Source organism: Rhinolophus sinicus, linkage group LG17 (genome assembly GCF_036562045.2).
Source record: "Rhinolophus sinicus isolate RSC01 linkage group LG17, ASM3656204v1, whole genome shotgun sequence".
Taxonomy (NCBI): Eukaryota; Metazoa; Chordata; class Mammalia; order Chiroptera; family Rhinolophidae; genus Rhinolophus; species Rhinolophus sinicus.
Window position 1 is genome coordinate 15,089,903 of NC_133766.1, and position 21,677 is coordinate 15,111,579.

Sequence of the window (21,677 nt, forward strand, 5' to 3'; positions counted from 1 at the left end):
CTCTCAAAAATTCACCCACACAATAGTAAGAACTGCTGATAAATAGCAAGTATGCATTAAAAATCAAATACGAAATTTTGATTATAACATTACTCTGTATAAATGATACTTCCAGTTGCCTGCAATGACATTTTCAAGCATCAAAGGATAAAAGTACAAAGAGACCATTTTTCTATCAGGCAAATAATGTTAATAGACACAACTTCAGCTTTCGTTAGGGACAAATAATGTTAAGAATACAGTTTTCAAAGTAAATAATATCACCTTCAAAATATTGTGAAAAATTTTACCTCGTGCAGTGTTTTTAAAAATGTCATTGCTGGGAAGGATTATGGAGGCTAAATGCATCTCATTACGGTTAAGACTTGGCCCATGGGGGATGTAGCTCTACAAATTCACAGAAGTGACTTAAGAAATGTGTGTGGAAACTTGTTACATGAGAGGCTCACTAGTGAATTCTGTTTTTCAAATGTTTCCATTTCAATAAAACCAAAATGACATTTTTTTCCAAGTACTTTCTCTTTCAAAACCAGAAAATCTTCATCCAAATAGTTGTGACTCACTTAACACTTATATTCACTAAGATGTTGATTTTAGAAGTTAGTTTATGCTCAAGATGACTTTTTATAAGTCTTCTTTCTTATAAACAGGATGTCACAGTTTAAAAAGAGTAAATTAGCTTAATCACTAAAAGGTTTATATTTGGGTAAGATGTTTACCCCACAGGTTTTAGTGGATTCTAAGCCGTGGTTGTGGGGGTGGTGGATGGTGGGCAATGCTTTCCCATTCTTAATTGATACTCTTAAGATGAAATACCAACAATCAAAAGATCTAGGAAAAACTAATGTATATGAGAGAATTTTTAAACAACTCACAAATCATATTCACTTTCTGATATCTAAGATTTATGAATTAATTTCCACATCATTCAATTCACTTGATCCAAGAATCTTATCCAAATTAAATTATCTGTAATGTTTAGACAACTTGCTAAAAAGAGTGTCGGTTTTGCTTTCAAATTAGGAAACATTCAAAAATTTTCTTGGCTGTTATAAGCATTAATTTTAATCTGGCTACATTCAGGAAACCTGTCCATGGGTCTCTTGCTGGTTAAGAACCTCGGGTAATTTCTCTGTCCTGGATTCACTCTTTAACCCCACATCCAATCAGCCATGCCACCATTTTTTTTGTTTGTTTCTTTCCACAGACTCCTGAGATATGGCCTGCAGGATGCTACAAACCACTCTCGCCTCTTGGGTTCGTCACCCACTTGGCAGGAATAGTCACCTTGTGGCTGTTTCTTTGTTGCCACCAAAAATATGCACACAAATCCTTTCCATTTTAAGAACTTTTTGGCTCATCATTCTAGGAGAGCAGACAGATGGCAATAAAAATAGCAAAGAAGGGTGGAAGTACAAAGGTTTCAGGAATCTTATAAACTTTTCCAAGTAGTTAAAATAAGTCTCTTCCTGACTCTCATATGATATGTGACAGCCTCTTTTAAAGGATGCCATTTTTCTCTGGACTTCTTCTCCCTGATGCTTAAATAAGGAAATCGGCCAGAGCCAAATCGAACCTGGCAGATTAAACTACAGGTACAAAAAAAAATGTAGCCTGGGGAAGGTTCAGGTTGGCCCTGCTGCTCGAAACGCATTCTCTCCACAGATGGGTTTCCTAAACATCGGAGGGAAGTTGCATTCCCAACCCTCACATTTCCACTGACTTAGGACAGGGCTATTAGTAAGACCATTTGTCATAGATTTAAGCTGTATCTCCAGCAGCCTTTATCAGTAATGGAACTGATAATTCAATTGCCATCACTCTCGTGGCCTGTTCAGAATTCAAGAGTGAAAGGCAGTTTACAGGCTCTTGGAAATCCCGACAGTTAAGTGTCCCCACTTTGCAATAGAGAAGTCATAGTCTCAGTCGGTAAAATAACACATGTCAGTTCTCTTAGGGAAGGAGGCAGCAGAGCTAGAAGGAAAGCCAGGCCTGCCTGGCTCTGCATCACCAGCGTTTCTCTTTGATCTGGTTATCCACGTCACCTATGATCTCAGTTACTGTCCTTCCCCTCATTTAACCACCAGCCTTTTTTGCCCACCCTGCATGGTAGACACCTAGCTAGGGCTGGAAACACTAAATCACACAAGGTGTGCCTCTTCTCTTCAAGAGTCTTACCTAGAAACCAGGTGGGTCTAAAGATAAGTACTATTTTATCAGAAGCCTCTTTACCTTGCTTCTGCCCAATAGTTCCCAGCAGTTTGCCCCATTCTGCTCTAAAGAACTTGAGTGTACAATGCCCTCTCCCCTTAAATTTGATTTTCTTTCCCTGTGATGCTCCTGAATCACAGACTCCATATAAAGAAAAAATAAAATAAGGAGATCTAACCTGGAAATCATCTAGCCAGCCTGGACTAAGGTTATCAAGTCTATGCCCCTTGCCTGGATTTCTAAAACGATACATGTATTATAAAATATAGATAGAGACATAACTTTGTTCTAAAGAAAATGAGGATCATTTCTTGCATCGGTCTATAAGTAATTTAGTTTAGATATTCAAATATTGATGTCAATTTTTTTTAGTTTGTTTGACTCCATTTTTATTAATCAAAGTCACCCTGTCTTCATATGAAGGGAGAAAACAACTTACTTTCTGCTTTAGTATATTTTTCTTTTTTTATAGTAAAGCAATTTAACTGAATGAAGTGTTTTCTCTGTGCTTCAAGAACTAAAAGGCTCTTTCAGTAAGGTTGTAAATTCTGTTTTCTTTGTTTACAAATGGAAATATGACTTTATTATTAAACAATAGCTCACCTGCTACGCCAAACTTCTCATGTGCTACTGAGTCAGAAGAGCACAAGGCAAAAAAAAAAAAAAAGAAAAAAAAAAAGAACCCAAACAAACAAACAAAACAAAACGGTAACTAAACCTCTCTAGCATTTGAACCTATATTTTGGGATTTTCAATTTCAGCATTCAAGAGGTTGTCCATTTCCTGCTAGGTACTTGTTCTAAAATTAGGGAAACTTCCACTAGAACATCTCATGATAACAACAAAAGAAGAATCAACACATTGTCTCACTCAGTCATCCTTTATGAGGATGGAAATCCACAGTACATAAGATTACCTTTAAATCTCAATATAGAGCAATTTAGAGTCTTTTTCATTAAACTTAGTACAATTTACTGCCTGCCTCCCTCAGCCATAAGTATCAATCACTGAATGTTTTCCTTCGCTTATTTTTTTCTCCATATGTTTCTACAATGCTTCTATATGTCCATTCTGAATCCAAGAAGTTAAATAACTTTGGGCTTATCCAGTCTCTAGGACTTCTGAACCGTTTGGGTCAAATCCCATTTAATTAATCATAAAAATAGCTATCAATGCTCTTATGAGTTCTCTGAGAATCACTGGCTAAATCAGGGGTTTACCAGACTCCTTGTAGAATTTTCCTGTATTATCAAACAGAATAACTACCAGGAAGAGAAGAATGTACACCATTAAATTTAATTGTTATTCCTGGATTTAAACCACTCCGTCCCACAGAAATAGGCAATCATCACTAAGTGCTAGGCACAGTACCAAATATACAATATGTGCTCAGTAAATATCTGAATGAACGAATGAATGATTAATATAACACATCTCCCTAGCAGTCACATAAACCCTCTCTTTCCAATCAAAGTAATTTTTCTGAGCCATTGTGATGGTGGAGTCCTGCTTGCCCTTCAGTGGACCTCACTCCTCATAAGGTACTTTCCCTGTTATCTGTTGAATTCCTGAGCGATTTTTACTCAGTGATCAGCTCAATCATAGCAATTTTAGTAACTGTCTTCTGACATAGTTGCATAGCTTTTAGGTAACATCAGGAACCGTTTTCTACGGGGTCTCTACTAGAACAAGCTGTTTTAAACAAACGAAAAAAAACAATCCTTGCCATGGTTTTTCAACAGAGATTTATATGTTTTCATGATAAAATCCCTTTCCATTAATTAAGCAAACTCTGAGCACTCCACTCGATGAGTCATGTTTTCAGTTATAAGGGAAAGCAATAGTATAGTTACTAACAACTGCATGTCCAATAATGACTTTGAAAATATAATTCCAAGAAAATTTAATTCTTAATATGAGATATACAAATATATGTTTCCAAGTCAAAATCATGATGATGAATGGCTGTGAACATTTGTAAAAGTTCAACAAGTGTAAATACACCAGAAGAAGAATCTTACCTGGGAATCTCAAATTGTATTTTGTACATAGAGAAACATAAGGCACTAAGCATAAAGCCTGATTTACCCAATAAGCTTTTAATAACTACAAGTGACATGAAGAAAATTACATTGTTCAACTAAATATACTAAATTTCACTGATCAAAAATCCAAGAATACGTATTTGGATGGCTAAGTAAATTTATGCTCAGATGGAAAATGTGTTTTCATAACATCATCATGAGGATTTCTTAGACTACCTAAATTTTTGGTTTTTACTAGAAAACTAGGTAATGAGAGCTCAGTGCCTTGTGAAACTATCAATTTGCATCTGGCTTTCACTCCTTCGTGTTATCTCTTATAAACTAACCCGGTTTACAAAAAGGAGTATTTCTAAGGACTTCTTTGGGCAGCTTCAAACAATTAGTGGAATTGTGTTCCTTGGCTTGCATAAGCCACTCTGACCCTAACAGTAGCTATTAAAGAAGACACTAGCTTTGAAAAATAATTTTAAATTGTGTTAAATTAGGTAATTAATTTGGCTTGTCTCCAATTTTAAAGATTTGCTAACTATTTTTTTGTTGTTGTCTTAATCACGGACTTAGAAGATAAGTTGTAAAAGCAAGCCTGAATAAGTAGAATTCAATCTTCCAAACATTTCCATATAATTAATACTACTTTTCTAGTTTAATGAAGAAGGGCTGATCCTGCTCTCAGTCTATAAGGCAAGCGTGATTTAGCAACTTATTAACCCCAGACTTCTCATCAAATAAAAACTAAAATGACTGAAGTTAAGAAACAGAACACAGGCAATCAACAGTTAATTCTCAAATATAATTTTGCCATTTAACTTATCGCTACAAATTTGACTATAAGTGATTATAGACACTGCTAAAATCAAGTACATGACACTTTGCTAAGTAATATACTTTCTCTCTCATATTTTAGAAAGGGTTATTCTGCCAGCACCACTTTAAGCAATAGGAGCTATTTGTTCATGTATAAAATGAAAGTTGGAGTGGCCCTATGGCCCCCAGGGCTTTTTATTTTAGCTCTAGAACACTGAACACTGGTGAGAGAACAAAAAGGGCCATCAAGAAAGAGCAGATACCAATCACTAAGGTAGGCAACCAGCCACTAAAACACATCTTTTGCATAAATATAATATAAAATTAAAGTTTGCTGGGAGAGCTCTTCCTGCAGAAAAAGGACTAAAAGTTGAATTCCTCTGTTCAGTCACATACCTGGAGAAAACCGGACACAATGTCTTTTTGTCTTGACTAGTGGTCTCAATGCTTTTGACTCAATATGGCCAACAGTGAAAAGTTTTTACATGTGCAAATTTAAATATATATTTATTTATGAATTAGAAATCTATTGTACTCTAATATATTATACCATGGACATTATGACGTGTGGAAAATAAAAATTAAGGACTGAAGTTTAAGAATACATGGAAATAGGAGTTGTCCTGTTCTCTTCCCATGGTAGAAAGTCTACCTGTACAGACTTTCTTGCTCATTCCATGGGGATGAACTGTTTCAGAGTTCTCATCGAAAAATGCCACATCATAGCTTGTTGCTCTTGAGATGCTCCTAATAATTACACGAAGGTTACAACCTGCATCCTAAACATTTATACGTCACTTTCCAAAATTTACTCCTTTGCTTTTAATAACACCACAGTTTGAAGACTGTGTTCTTCAAACTTTGTTTTCAAAGAAGTTCAACACAACAGTGTAACTGAACTCCAATCCTAATCAGAAAGGGTTTGCAGGCCTGGGCAGGGCATCAGGCAGTGAGTATGCTTTATAGGACGTACATTATCATTTTCTTTTGAGAGTTATGGCCCGATAGAGGAGAAGGTTCAAGTTAGAACAATGCCTCTTGCTTTCCCCGGCAAAAAATATCAAAATTAGGTGAGATGTCACTATCTGTAGTGACATCTAATAGCATGGTAGAAGGTTCTAAAAAGTCAGCAACTGATATTTCCTGGATGGGGTACTCGCCTAAACTCAATGGGTAATTTTACTTTATAGTCACAAAGTACCCAGAAGCAAAGACTATTTTTCTATTGAACTATGTGACATTCTTTTCCAGGATACTTTAACACACACACACACACACACACACACACACACACACATTTTCTGTGTTTGCAAAGACTTTAGCGAAGGGCATACATTTCCTACACCACCTTTGCCCCACCAGCCCCCTCATCCGTCTCATTCAAAAACTGCTCCCACAGCACAAGGACCTAGCGTGTAACAATTACAGAACTAGGAACAGGGTTGTAGAGATGAATCAACAAAACTAATGGCGAATTGCCTCTTCTCTATCTTTCTCAGCGTTTGTCACTTTAATCCTATCAAAGACTTTGCTACTTAGCAAAGTGTATTTCGACCATTATTTTTCACTGTTTACTCTGTAAAACGAAAATAATGAATTTAAAGAGGGTTGCAATAAACATCCTAGTACTAATAAAGATGTGTATTAGTCTAAATACCTCGCAAATATCCTTTTATTACCCTGTTCCTATACAATTCTGTGCCGTGACCATGAATTCAGGGTCCACACTGATACACACAACGTATTTTCATTGAACTTCTCTCCTCAGGCATTTGAGAGTGGCTACTAATAGCCCACATGATCTAGCCAGCTTCAGCAAGTTGATCTCTTAAGGTAAGTTCAAAGAAATTTTTTTCATCTTCCACAAAACCATAAAGTAAAAATATTTGTTCTTTTTTTTCCTTTTTTTCTAAGCCAGTTTATACTGTGGTCACAAATATACAACATTATTTTAGGATTCCACCCACGTTTTTTTTTATTTATAATTTTTGTTTTTCTTAGTCTCGCAGACCATGAGGGCCACACACTGGACTGACACAGCCTGCCAACTGTTGAAAATAAGTGCACTGTATTAGATCACTGGAATTTGCCAAGAGAGTAAATATTCTCATTAAAAAGAAAAAAGAATAAATATGTCAGGTGATAGATGTGTTAATTAACTAGATTGTGGGAATCCTTTCACAATGTACATGTGTATCAAATCACCACAATATATACTTTTAATATCTCACAATTTTGTTTGTCAATTATATCTCAATAAAGCTGAAAAGTAAATAAATAAATAAAAACTAGGCATTACCATAAAAAATTAAAAATTAAATTTAAAAGTACATGCAATACACGGCTGTTGGCTTGAAAATAGAAGACACATCACCTAACACCTGTATATTCCACAGTTATTATGAGACCTTGTTAATTATATTTATAAAGTGGTACAAGAACCTAAGATTAATATACCACAAGCATAAATTTTATCATCACTGTGTCTCATTTTCTCCTGGATGAATGCACTTTCCACTTCTACTTAAGCCAATTAAACATCTTTGATAAGAGGTAAAAAAATAAGCGTATTTAGAACAGAAGCTCTTATATGAAACTACAAATGCCTGAGTCTTTTCTCCACATTTTGCTAATTAGAAGACTAAAAGATCTCCATCCAGCAGAGTGATAAGCCCATTCACTCCCCCTTCCCCCCACTCCCCACCCTCGGGGCCTCCATCCAGTATACAGATGTATACACAGTATTTCTAACCAAAAGCAAAGTTTCACTCATGAAAACTTCCCCATCTTCATGATATTACACAATCCTCAGAAAGGAAGGTTTTGCCAGTTTAAACTATAATTAATCCATCAATTTAAACATAGAAACTATCAGGCTTCTCTAAGATTTTATAGAACTATAGAACATATTTTCTTTTCTAAAAATATTTAAATAAGAAATTTGGATCAAGAAAGAACAGTAAACAGCCAGAAATCAGAACATTCTCCTAAAACTAAATTATCCTGGTGACTTTAATTCTGGAAAATTTAACGGCACATTCTTACTATAATGTTCAGCATGTTTTTCTAATACTTCAAACTAAATTTTTTTAAATGGTTTAGATTTTCAGGAGCTGGCCAAAATGATACATGATAGAGCACTGTTACCTTACTTTTATCACTATTATTATAGTTCATTTAAAATTGGAGTTAGAACAATAATAATTGAATAATATAACTAAGAAAGAAGAGTTGAAATGATAGGAATGTAAGACCTAAGAGCTACAATAATAAAGCAAACAGCAATTAAAATAACATATCTAGAAAAGTAAAATTTAAAAAATTAATTTAAAAATGTGAACACTTTAGCTAAGGTCAAAAATATTATCCTGAGGATTTACAGATGTAAATTAAAGAAGGTAAATATTTTAGAAAAAAATATTTTAAGAAGCTAAGAACATCTACTGAAGTTTGCAGATGTTTTTAAAACCAAGACAGAAAAAGTTCTAAGAAAAAGAGAGCAAAGATCTCAAAATCTCAAATTCTTGCACTGCTAAAAATTAATAAATAAGAGGTAGATATTTGTTTCTGAAATTAGGGTGAGAATAAAATTCTCAATAACCAGAAATTTAAATTTATTTCATAAAATAAAAAAGTAAAAGTTTAATGGCACCCTTCTGCTTACCACCACGGTCACAAAATGACTTTTTTTTCTGACTTTGTCACTGTTACAGATTAAATTGTGTCTTCCAAACATTTATGTTGAAGTCCTAACCCCCAGTACTGAAAGTGGCCTTATTTGGGAATAAGTCCTTACAGGTATTGTTAGTTAAGATGAACACATACTGGAGTAGAGTGGGTTTTTAATCCAACATGACTGGTGTCCTTATAAGAAGAGGAAAATTTGGACACAGCGACAGGGAAACAGGGGAACGTCATGTGATGATGGCAGCAGAGATGGGAGTGATGCAGCTGCAATCAAAGACAGATGGCTCTCACCAGAAGCTGGAAGGACGCAAGGAAGGATTCTCCTGGAGCCTCACAGCAGTGATGCTCCTGCTGACACCTTGAATTTGAACTTCTGTGAGAGAATGAATTTGTTTTGTTTAAAGCCTCCCATTGTGGTACTTTGTTATGGCAACCGTAGGAAACTAATACGGTCACTGGGTTGTGCTGCAAACCCAGGTGAAAAGTGTAGGAAGGGACACGAGTACTAGGAGGGCAGTGTTGGTGCCAGAAAAAAACATACCTGCCACGTAGTCACCAAATCCAATGGTTGTTAAAGTGATAACCACGAAATAAATGGCGTCCAGAGCACTCCAGCCCTCTATGTGCTTGAATATGATTGCAGGCAGAGCAACGAAGAGCACACAGCCAAACAGTATAAATATGATTGTTGAGATGATGCGAATCTTGGTCTGACTCACATTCCACTTCTAAGAAAGAGAGAAAAAAAGATAGTGAGAGAGAAATTGACTGAGAGTAATTGATCATTGACATGCACCAACCTAGCCTGTATATACTGTTAGCAAATTAGCAGTGAGAATGTTACTTTAGTCCCTTTTACAATTAATTTTCACTTGTCTTTACTTAAAAAAATTGGGTATAACATAAATAACTCAAAACAATCAATGCTAATAATTATACCACTTGACTGTTACATAGTTTTACAACAGGCAAAAAAAAAACTTCAAAAGTAAACTATCTTTACCCGGAAAATATGATTTCAATCATTCTTTGCTGACCTGAACTACTTTTGAAATATTTCTATTCTACAGGCATACAACTGATTGCAGGCTAAACATAATCTAGGAATACATAAAAATGGAGAAAACTGAACCATGATTAAAATATTTACCACTGACAATTGACAAAATTGTTAATTCCATGAAGTCATTTTCCTCTCACGCCTATTACATTTTCCAATGATTATTCAATTGATTAAAGTGTAATATGAACAGACTCAAAGTCCACAGTTGATTCTCCTGTGAACCAGATAAATTTTCTCTGTTCTATGGCCTTAAACTATAAAACTAAACATATCAAAGATGAAATGTAGGCAAATACATGATGGTAAACAGACAATGTGATATACAGATGATGTAATACAGAATTGTATACTTGAAACCTATGCAATTTTACTAACCATTGTTACCCCATTACATTTTAATTACAAAAATAATAACAAAAATAAAATCTTGACTCAAACAATAAATATATATTGGAAACAAACAAACAAAAAGAACTGTAGGCAAGAATAAGTCTTCAACACCCCTAAGCTACGGTTGCCAGCCATATTCTTTCACCTCCTTCTCCTCCTATCAGGAATCTCCGCATATGACACATTAAGTGAAGTTTTTACATACAACACTTTATCTCCAGATCTCCATTTGAGATTAATCACCACCTATTTTTCATCTCAAACCGAATCTGTCTTATCTACTGTGAAAATTATGGGTCCCATCCTCACCACAGAAGAATCACTGGATTTTAGAGCTTAAAAATTTTCTAAATATCTATGAAGCCTTAGAATGGAAAGTGAAAATAAAAGTTCCTCTAGTCCACCATCCTTACTTATCACAGATGTGAAGAAATGAATTCATGTAAAATTCTCAGGACAGTGTTTAGGACCAAACGCTGAATTATGACACTGGCATGTATTCACTACCAGGGTATGTAATTTGTTTTATGTGCTGATGTAGACGTAGCATGAAAAACACTACCCAGCATCCAGTAGGCACCCAAAACTTTGCTTAATGAATGAGTGAACCATTCAACATTATCAAGTTCATGCCACTAATCTGCCTGCTCAATTACTATAAATACAACATAATTTTAATATCAATAGAAGAAAAGTATAGTACCAAAAAAAAAAAGGATAAAACTTCTATTTTAGAATAATAGTAAAAATATTTGAGAGTGAACTTTAGCTTAAATATGAAACATAACTAATGGTAAAAACTGGAGCTATAATTTAAACCGAAAAACAGTAATTTTATTTCATAAAATACCTGGTTGAAATTTTTGTGAAAATATAAAACATTATTAAATAATAAGTAAAATATATTTGCAATAGTAGTGACAGTAGTAACAAATTATTTATAATCCCACCGTTTAACACATTTTTGCCATAATTTTCTTCAAGAATAGGATAGAAGCTTGTAATCATGCTGATATTATTACTATTTTTCACTTAAAATTCTAATAGAAGCATTTTCATTTTATTTTTTTTCTATTGAATATAATATAGTCATGAACATTTTCATGTGTATTATTTTTGGTTCTACTGTGTTATATCTCGTAGATAAATTTCTATCAATGACATTACTGAATTAAGTTGTCTGATCACCTTTATTGTGTTTTCTATATATTACTATAGTCTTCAGAAAAGGGCTATATAAATTTACATTGCCATCAGCAATGAACAAGGGTAGCACAGCGATTTTTAAATAACAACATACTGTCAGTCATTTACTAGCTTTGTTAACCTTTCACGCACATTATCTCTAACTCTCAGAGTAATGCTTCATCATCAGTACCATTATTCACATGACATATATGACAAAATGGAGACTTAAAGGTAAAATGACTAGCTTAAGAGAATATAGCTAGGAAACATACCTGGAATTTGAACCTAGGGCTGTCAGATTTCTACTTTTTTTTCCTGAATATGTTTGGGGGTTTCACATGCACTCATTTATTCATTCAGATAATATAAAAATAACTATAGAGTGAGTTACATGTTAATAGAGGCACCTATAAATTGTTATGGAAAACCCAATAACTGGATGGATGTCTAACTATACTGAGATAATAGAAAAATTGCAATAGTTTAAAAAATTAAACAATAAACATATGTAGTTAAAAGGCCATCATACTTACAATAAACGTATCTTCCACTTTTGCAATTCCTTTTCCAAATATGGTCCCTAGTTGATCTCCAACTCCAGCCAACAAAAAACCAAAGAGAGGAATTCCCAGTAAGGCATAGATGATACAGAATATTTTCCCCCCTTCTGTGCGTGGTGAGATGTTTCCAAACCCTAAATAAAATAAATCAGTCAATCAATTAATCAATCAGTTGTTTATAAATGATAGTTTCAAACATATGACCTCAAGAAATTCAGAAATCCCCAAATACATATAAATTATCAATCATAGATTTCAACTAGCTAAGAATCTCTTTATATTATATAAACTTTTAATGTTTTAATATGCAATATTCTTATAGACAAATATTTCAATAATCTACAAAGTATATCTAATGTTCCAATTCAACTAGGTGATGAAAACTGAGTGGGTAACAACACAATACAGCAAATATTTTAATTAATTTTACTTCTATCTCTCTTGATACTCTTCTTGACTATAAGGCTTTTGTTGCCATTTACTTAGAAGAGTGTATTGCCTCAATTTAGGACAATTCAAATATCTTTAAATTATTTAAAGATTAAAGTTTAATAGCAACTTTTAAATCTTGTTTTTATTCAAGTATCCACTGAAAATTTAAAATTATTAAACTTTTTTTTTAAGTTCTGAGGTTTTTGAAGGCTTTCCAATTTTGTGTAAGGATGTCTACTTGCTATGATTAAATCAGTACAACTTTATCCCCTCGCCCCCTTTTTCAGCAACATCTGTATTCTACGTACAGGTTTGAGGTAAAGAATGCATGTTTCCTACAATTACATAGAGTACCCTCTTTTGATATGTAATTCTCTCATTGTCCTTCATATTAAACTAATCTGGAATTTCCATTTTCATTTCCTCTTTTACTCAAGAATGTGGATAGATATTTTAGGGTTGGCTTTTTGTTGTTACTTTCTGACTTTATAGTCAAAGAGTATGGCCTATGTGACTTTCACTTTCTGGAATCTTTTGAGATTTCTTTGTGGCTTTACAAGAGCCAATTTTTGTATTTGTTTCACTGTTGTTTGCAAATAATATGGATGTTCTATTTGTAGGTTACTAAAAGGGTATATATATCAAAGGGCTTCATACCATCCCCAAAATGCATTCCCGTTTTGGTTCCCTCACAACACATTCCCTGCCTTCAAGCATACTATGGAATTTTTTTCCCATTAGTTTTATATATTTTCTGTCATCTCAATGCAACTTCTTGATGATGTGAGGTAAATGTACACTTATATCAAACATCTTGTAAGGTAATTCATGTTTGTATCAGACCGGGAATTAGATCTGTGAATTTCACAATGTCTTCTAAGATGTTAAACACTGATCATCTAATAAAAAGTCCACAGGTGTATAGTAAGATATGCAAACATCATGGTTTTTTTAGAGCATTTTACTTTGAAGTCTAAAATAAACTGATTGAGAGAGAAATCAAGATAACACCCTGTAGAAGTTTGGCAATGTATTATAGGTATTCCTGGATCCATCACTCACTAGATATGTGACCTTGGGCAAATGACTTCCTCATCTGGTAAAAGGGTATATTGTTATTATCATCTGCTTCATGAAGTTGTAAGAACTATGTAAGGTATTACATGAAAGATGCTTAGGAAATTCTATTATACTAATAATGGTTATTATAATTACTATTGTAAAAGTATTGGTAGAAGCAAAGATTAGCTGATCAATGTATTTAGCCTTATCAGTATGCAAACTATTTAAGAGCCAGATTAATGGGTCACAGTTACACAATACTCTCCACTATGTTCTGAAATGTTCTGTCAAATGGGGGTGCCATTCTTTAGGAGCAAGGGCAAAAGAGCATGCAGAGAGGAAGGCCACTTCTCACTGTAACAGTTGAAAGGATTGAGTGAGAATGATTATGCTGAAGAAAAGAAGACTAGTGGAAAGAGGCAGATTGCTTTCAACTATTGGAATGATTAAAGCATGGAAAGGAAACAGACCTATCCTGGTGCTCAAGACAAAGAAATAAAGTAATAGGCACAAGCCATAGAAGATGACCTCAAGCTCAGGTAACTGCTGCCAAAATGGAGTAAGTGGCCATAAGAAGCAGGCAGAGGCCAGATAATAACCTGCAGTGCTTGACATTTTGGACTGAGCAGTACCATCCTCTAAGCTACAGTCTATACGCAAATTCTGACATGGTTCTATTAAGGTCCTTTGTAACATTTTTTTTTTCCTGTTTTAGGACCCAGTCCAAGATTATACATTGCATTTAACTATAATACTTCTTTAGACTCCTTTAATTACCTTCCTCTATTTTTCATGACTCTGACATTGTTTAAACAATACAAGCCAGTTAATGTTATTTAAATGTGTCTGGTACTCCCTCCCAAATAGATTCAAGTGATACATTTTTGTCAGGAATATCACATCAGTGATACTGGGTCCTTCTCAGGGCATCACATCCAGAGGCACATGATGGTTCATCCGACGTGGTGATGTTGCTTTTGAGTCCTTGGTTAAACGTGTGTTCACTAAATTTCTCCACTGAAAACTTACTATTTTGTCCTTTGAAAGTAGTAAGTTATTTAGGAGGAAACACTTTAAGAGTTTGTAAATATCCCATTTCACAAACTTTCCCTGCTTAGTTCCAGTATCTGGAAATAAACAAATACGTAAACAGTTCTAGAAAAGAAAACATGAAGGGAGATGAAGTAATAGGATAGTAATGAGATTATTATTACCTAAAACACCTTGAAAGTGTATTTCATATAAACGAGAATACCTTTTATTTAAAAAAATATATATTAATGTGCTTTGCTATTTTATAGAAGAAAAAGCCCAGAATTACTAGCAGATCCCAGGGTGGGGAAGAAGGAATCAGAGAAGTGCTAAATGAGGTTCTGTCCACCCACTATCTTGTTCGGACATGTCTTCAGAAACCTCCATGGGTCATAAAAGACCCAGAAATTCCTACATGAGAATGAGGAGGGGCTGAGAGCCCTTCAGTTGGGATGAAAAGCCTTCCATGGTTGGCACTCAAGACCTAGGTTAAACGGACAGGACCATGGGCTCTGATGTAAGGGGTCCCCACATTTAACTCATTTACCTCCCATCTGCTCTTAGCTGCTAAGGGCTTGGAATGCTCTATAGCACAGCAATATGTGCAAAGGACCCATCAGCCAAGTGTGAAACAGGTACAGCAACTTTGTATCAACATACTCTTAAGAAGGAAAAAAGGCCATCCGAAAGCTTAAAAAGTCAGGGAATGTTTACTCTGACCTATTTGGGACAGTACACCATTTCCGTACACTATCCAAGAACGGAACTCGATTCTAACATCAATTAGCAGAACACCAAGAACAAGAAGGCCTTGTCAACCCAGCAGGGTGGCCTGTTTTCACGTGGGTTCTCTGATTATTCCAAAGAGTCCTGCTAAGATCCAACACTGTTCTTTATTGCCTCTCCAGATGAATAACTGTGTAGGCTGAGATAGGGCAGACATCTGAGTTATCTATCTCATTCCACCCCATTTTCTCTTTTTTACGTAAGTAGGAGGCCAAATACATTCAGTTTTTTCCACGAGACATAACCTACCTCCAGGAAGGAACAGGGATCAAAAATAAAAGATACAAGTTGTTTTGTTTTTTGTTTTTAATTCTGGAGGTAGCATAGCCATAAATCGGTGCTACTGTTTAAAAAATAAAAGCCTCGCTGTCAGAGGGCTCAAGTCAAAGGGTGTAAGTCAAAAGGGTGTAAGAAACAAGAGCTTCAGAGTCCATCGCTGACTCTGATGAGGCCTGGAGGCCACTGGGGCATCTTTAGAAATGCTGACAGAGGATTTCGTCAAGAAGCTTGTTTACATCACCAATGAAATGGCCCCAAAATTCAAAGAGAATTCTAGATGGAAGGAAATCTACCTTGTATTGGTCAAAAAACAGAGACCAGCCCCATGTGGCAGTTTTGTGCCGCCTTTTTATTATCTCCATAACAAAGTTCTCAGAAGGGAGATAAAGGGAGTGGGAATGAGGCATCCTGATATGGTTCTTCTCTGAGTGTTTCCTGCTTCACCTTCCAAACATGTCTCTTGTCACCATTATGCTGAGCTGTATGGTGGAATCTGTGCTTCAGGGGTGGCATCTGGAACCCAGTCACCAGTCCCCAGTGCACACATATGAAGAGTGACCAGCAGTTTTCAGATATAAAGGGTGTGCCCACAGCACCCCAAACATTTCCTTGGGTGAGAGGAGCAAGTGGCCATTCAGGGGATGGTTCCCCATGTTTTCTCTCCCCTCTTTCCTGTGAAAAATAAGAGTAGACTTCCCTCCACAGATTTAACCGTGTGTCCTAACCAATGAATACACATGGTTAAATGTCTTGCTACTATTAATGGGTTCAGATGAAAGGTATCCATTGGCTCTAAGCAATACAGTATACTAAGCTTTTAAAATGTTAATCTTTGTGACTGTCTGCACTTCCTGACCTTTTCTCTGGTCAGTCAACAGCATCTTCATTGCCTCAAGGTGTCACAGAATGTTACAGCAAGAAGAAAAAGGAAAAGAAATTGTATTAAGTTTGGCATTCTTTTAACTCCTAAATTAATGTTGTTCACACTCAGAATGCTTCCCCTAGGGAAAGCATCTGTCGGTTTATGGCATAACGTACTCATATGCATAAAAAGAAAGTGAAAGGCGTGGGAGTCAATCCAATTTCCACAGAGCTTGCGGGAATAGAGAAGATGAAGGAATGATGGATGGGCCATGGCCTTGGAGGGTGTGGAGTGGGGCAGAGACCAGAGGATGAGACCTGGGGGTCCCAGGGAAGAGGTTCAATGGTATATGGGAGCTGGCTGGAGAGGTCAATTGTTAAATTTTCAGCAATTTTGCAAGTCAGTTGACTTCACATTGGTAGCATGAAATCAGCTGCAGTAGGAATATTTTGCACCCCAGAAATTGGCAAGCACTACGATTTAGGGCTTTCTCCCCCCTGTGGCCATCTAATATTTGCCAATACACCACAGAATAAAATAGAATCAAATTTAAAAGATTGTAAGTAGTTTGTGCCAGAGATTTGGATGGAAGCCGAGTCAATGTCTGTAAGCCAACCCTTGACATTTATATGAGTACATCATACAGAACAGTAATCATTTCCTTTTCACATCATTTTCAGAAAATAGCCTTCCATGGACAGTTGGTCCATTGTAAGTGGATCATCTAACAGGAGGCCCAGATATGCCACCCATAGAAATAGTCCCAAGTGGAGAGGTCTTTTTTCTGACAGAATCTATCAACACTACAGATAAATAATACCCTCCTTCAAGCAATGGACACCTTGTAATTATTTGTGTTAAGTCAATTAAACAAGGAGGCCATTAGACTAAGGTTGTTCTAATACCTCAGGAGCCTATTTAAGTGAACCCAAACCTAATTTTGTAAGGGCTCCAAGGTTAAGAAACCAAAACCTAAGGACATTCAATCACAAATAGCTAACTAGGCTTTCCTAAATAGAACAGCCCCTTGAGCTATAGCCAATCAAATAATTTCCTTGTTTTGTTTCCACTTCTTCTCTATAAAAGTCTTTCTCTGGCTCCTCTCAGTGGAGCCCTTCTATCCATTTTCAGTGTGGTGCCACCCGCTTCAAATCCACTTTTGTTCAAATAAACTCTTAACATTTTAAACATGCCTCAGTTCATCTTTTAACATTTGAGATTAACAATCCATTTAATGTCTATCTTCCCCCACTTGACTATGAGCAACATGAGTACATATACTAATTTGTTATATAGATATATAGATATATAGATATATATCTATAGCAACTACATATATATCAACTATATATATATACATATATGTATATATATATATATATATATATATATATATATACACATATATATCAACTATAACACCGAAAGCTTATTAATTAGTGCACAATTGTCAATCAATACATATTTCTTGACTGGTTAACTGGCATATAAACCTAAAAACCTCATAGTACTTTAGAAACAGGGTAAAGATAAAGAAAAATACACAGAACAATACAATGTTTCGGTGTAGGAACTCATAAAAAATTAAAATTTCTCTTCCATTAGTTAATAGATTTATTATCTTTGCAATAAAAATAACCTAGTTTTTAAATTTACAACTTAATGAAATGATTCTAAAATTCATCTGAAATAAAATGAATAATAATAGTCAATAAATATTCAAAAAGACTAATGTAAAGTTTACTTCCAAATTAAAAAGATGTTATCTGCAGTTTTAATTGAAACTTTGTGGTAAATTTATAAATGAAACAATAGAAAACATAGAAAAAGCCCCTGGCATGTAAATGAATTTAATATTTGATAAATATTATATTTGAAAACAATTTAGAAGGAGTTGATTATTTTGTAAGTAGTAATTGGGTAAGTACCATGTTTCCCCGAAAATAAGACCTGGCCGGACAACCACCTCTAATACATCTTTTGGAACAAAAATTAATATAAGACCTGGTATTGTATTGTATTATATGGTATCATATTATTATTATATAAGACCTGATATTATATTATATTATATTATATTATATTATATTATATTATATTATATTATATTATATTATATTATTATATTATATCTGGTATTATATTATATCCGGTATTATATTATATTATATTATATTATATTATACCCGGTCTTATAGTAAAATAAGACCAGGTCTTATATTAATTTTTTTTTTTGCTCCAAAAGATGCATTAGATCTAATTGTCCAGCTAGATCTTATTTTTGGGGAAACACAGTAGCTACTTGGAAATAAATCAGGTCATTACCTCACATTCTACATTAAATATTTTCAGATGGATTAAATCATCAAATATATATGTTCATATATTTAAATATGATCATAAAATACTACAAAGAAAAGACAGGAGAACAATTCTCTAAGCCTAACTCCTAGGGCAGAACCATAAAGAAAATGAAGGATAAACATGACTACACAAAAACACAATGATGCTGTATGTTCAAAAAGGAGTGAAAACCCTAAGTAAAGGCCAAGTGCTTTTGCTGAGAGGCAGTGAAGAAGGACCAAATGTCTCTGTTACTGGTTCCTCCAGCGTTCCACTTGATCAAAGAGCAAAATTTTCATTTCATTTTCAGGACTGAAGTTGGCCTGAATCTATCATGTTTGCACTTGTGATTTGAGACAATGTTCTCCTAATTTAGTCCTTCACCAGTTACTGAAACCTTAGATTGTTACTTAAGAGTATATCTATTACTGGAAAACTTAAAATATCCATAATGATAAATTGATAAACCCCAAATACATTATTGGTCATGTGTCCTTGGGATACTTATGGAAAGCCTGTCAAATGCCAAATTTCACAAAAAAGTTCACATCCATAGAAAAATAGGCTATACTTGTAATAAGCGATTCTTTTGGATAATAGTACCCTCTGTGTGAGACTTACATAAAGTAACAGTTAAACTGTTGAGACTTGTTGGCTGCAGCATATCCACTTTGGATTTAAGAGTTCTATTTGACTAATAGGTAGTTTATGGAAATCTTGAATCTCTTAGCCAGCTTTCAATGTGGAGGTAGGAGTTTATGATTACATTCATTGACAACAGCAATAACTAAAGCAACAATAAATTGAAATTGCATTTACATAGACCCTTCTAGAATTAACACATTTTTTAAAAAAAGAAGAAGAAACTAAGTAATTCTGACCAAAAATATAGTAGGTAGAACTCTTATCACCCCAATCTCACGGAGAGGAAATTTAGATTTAAAAAATGCATACCACTATTTTACTCTGATCAATTCTATATCAAAAAGTATTAAGCTATATATAGAAAAGAAGGGATCAAATGTCACCACAGCAATAAGTATGATTTAATTCCATTTAGTGAAAATCACTCAATACATACTATGCCAATAACTGTGCTAGATATTGAAAACACAAAGATGAAGAAAAACACTGCTTCAAAAAATTCCAAATTATTCGTATTAATAAATTCAATTAAATATGATATCTACCAATGTTTCTTTGAACATTAATGAAGGTAAATACACAAATAGACAAAGATTTGCCACACCAAAAACTAAGGCAACATGCACATGAAAAACATTCCCATTAAAACATTGGGTTAGCATAATTTTGGTCCCATGTTTACTTTGATTTCTGAAATAGCTAGCCTCCTGGGAAGTGACTAATCTAGGTCTATTCAAATGCTGAATCTACTTAGAGGCCAGAACGGCTCTCAGTATGCAGCATTTAAGTACTCACAGTAGGACAGATGCAAGAAGAGCCTTGAAATAATTCTAAACTGGGACAAAAAGGTTAATGTACTATATCAGGAAAGTCAGCAAGGACCCAAGGATAAATGAAGAGTGAAGAGGAGTAAGAGGAGAATAAAAAAGGGAGTGAAATATAAACCATCCTACTCAACCTGAGCCTCTAAACAGAAGTTCCATAAATAAATCAAATGCTAAGAAACATAAACATAATCAGCACCTAAAGTAGGAATTTACTCCAAGTGAGAGTAATTTCATGGCATAGTCTGAATTAAATTTTGAAGGAGGTGTATCAGAAGATCCAGAGATTTAAAAAATAATAATAATAATTTTATTTAAATTATGCAACAAAAAGGTATAAAAAATAGGAACAGGTAGTTAAGAAGATGAACGAATAAAAAATCTTGGAAATGAAACAACCAATTTTTTTAAAGAAATGAAACATGAAATTGGCTGAGCTACTCGTAGGTGAAGAACGAATTGGTGAACTTGAAGGTGATGCTAAATAATTCACATAGAACCCAATGCAGAAAGGAAAAGAGAAATAAAAACATAAAAGAGTGCTTAAGAGACAGACACATGGAAGACTGAGAGACCTCAACAATCATGAGTTCCAGAAGAAGAAAATTACCAGCAGGGAAATTATTTAACATATTATTAGCTGAGAATGTTCAGGAATTAAAGACCTATGCATTCCTATTGAAAGTGTACTCTTAGTGTTGAATGCGATAAATATAAATTCAGACCTAAACACGTCACAAACAAATCAGAGGACAAAGAAATAAAGATAAAATCTAAAAAGCTATCAGACAGAAAGACAGGAAAGATTACTTAAAAGGGAACAACACATAAGCAATAATTGTCACTGGAAAATAATGTAGTAATATCTTCAAAGTGCTGATGAAACACAGCCATTGTCCTGAAATTTTATATTTAGCTAAACTATCAGAAAAGAGGGAGTCCTGTTTTAGCAATTTTCAGATGTACAAAGTCCAAGAAAACTTACTACTCAGGAAACCCTCACTAAAATAACTATCCAGGTGTGCTTGAGAAATTATACACTTCAGAAAGAAGGAAAGAGAGCTCAGAAGGAAAACACAGCGTAGGAGAAATAGAAGTGGGCACAGAAACAGGGCGGGGGGAGAGAATGTCAGAAAGTTCAATCAACTGTTAACTTGCAAAACAACTACACAAACATACACAACACCTAAGTAAACAATGGATAATATAATAGTAACAAGATGGAGAGGAGAATGAGGAGGTTCAAGAAGCAGGTGAAGTATTGTTTGGCTAAAATGCTAGAAATATAAAGTATTAGCCAAAAATGTGTTCAAGAATAAATGGTAACCACTATCAAGCCAGCAAAAGCATAGGAAAGTAGGGACAAAGAAGCTTGGTAGTTCCTCATCCAAAGTATGGTGGTTTTCAAGAGTACCTGATAAAGTTTCAGAACTTGGACTTAAAATATCTCAAACAGCCAGTGCA

General features: G+C 34.6%; 1 protein-coding gene across 5 annotated transcripts in view; it reads right to left on the minus strand.

Moving 5' to 3' along the window:
• The window catches only part of KCNK2 (potassium two pore domain channel subfamily K member 2), a 164,511-nt gene that overhangs the window by 37,826 nt on the left and 105,008 nt on the right, over positions 1–21,677 (minus strand). For all 5 annotated transcript variants that reach the window (XM_019738111.2, XM_019738112.2, XM_019738110.2 and 2 more), the window contains exons 4-5: positions 11,922–12,082; positions 9,289–9,475 (exon numbers count right to left, since the gene is read on the minus strand). In XM_019738111.2, coding sequence (XP_019593670.1) covers positions 9,289–9,475; positions 11,922–12,082 — 348 coding nt within the window. The remainder of the gene's footprint in view (positions 1–9,288; positions 9,476–11,921; positions 12,083–21,677) is intronic.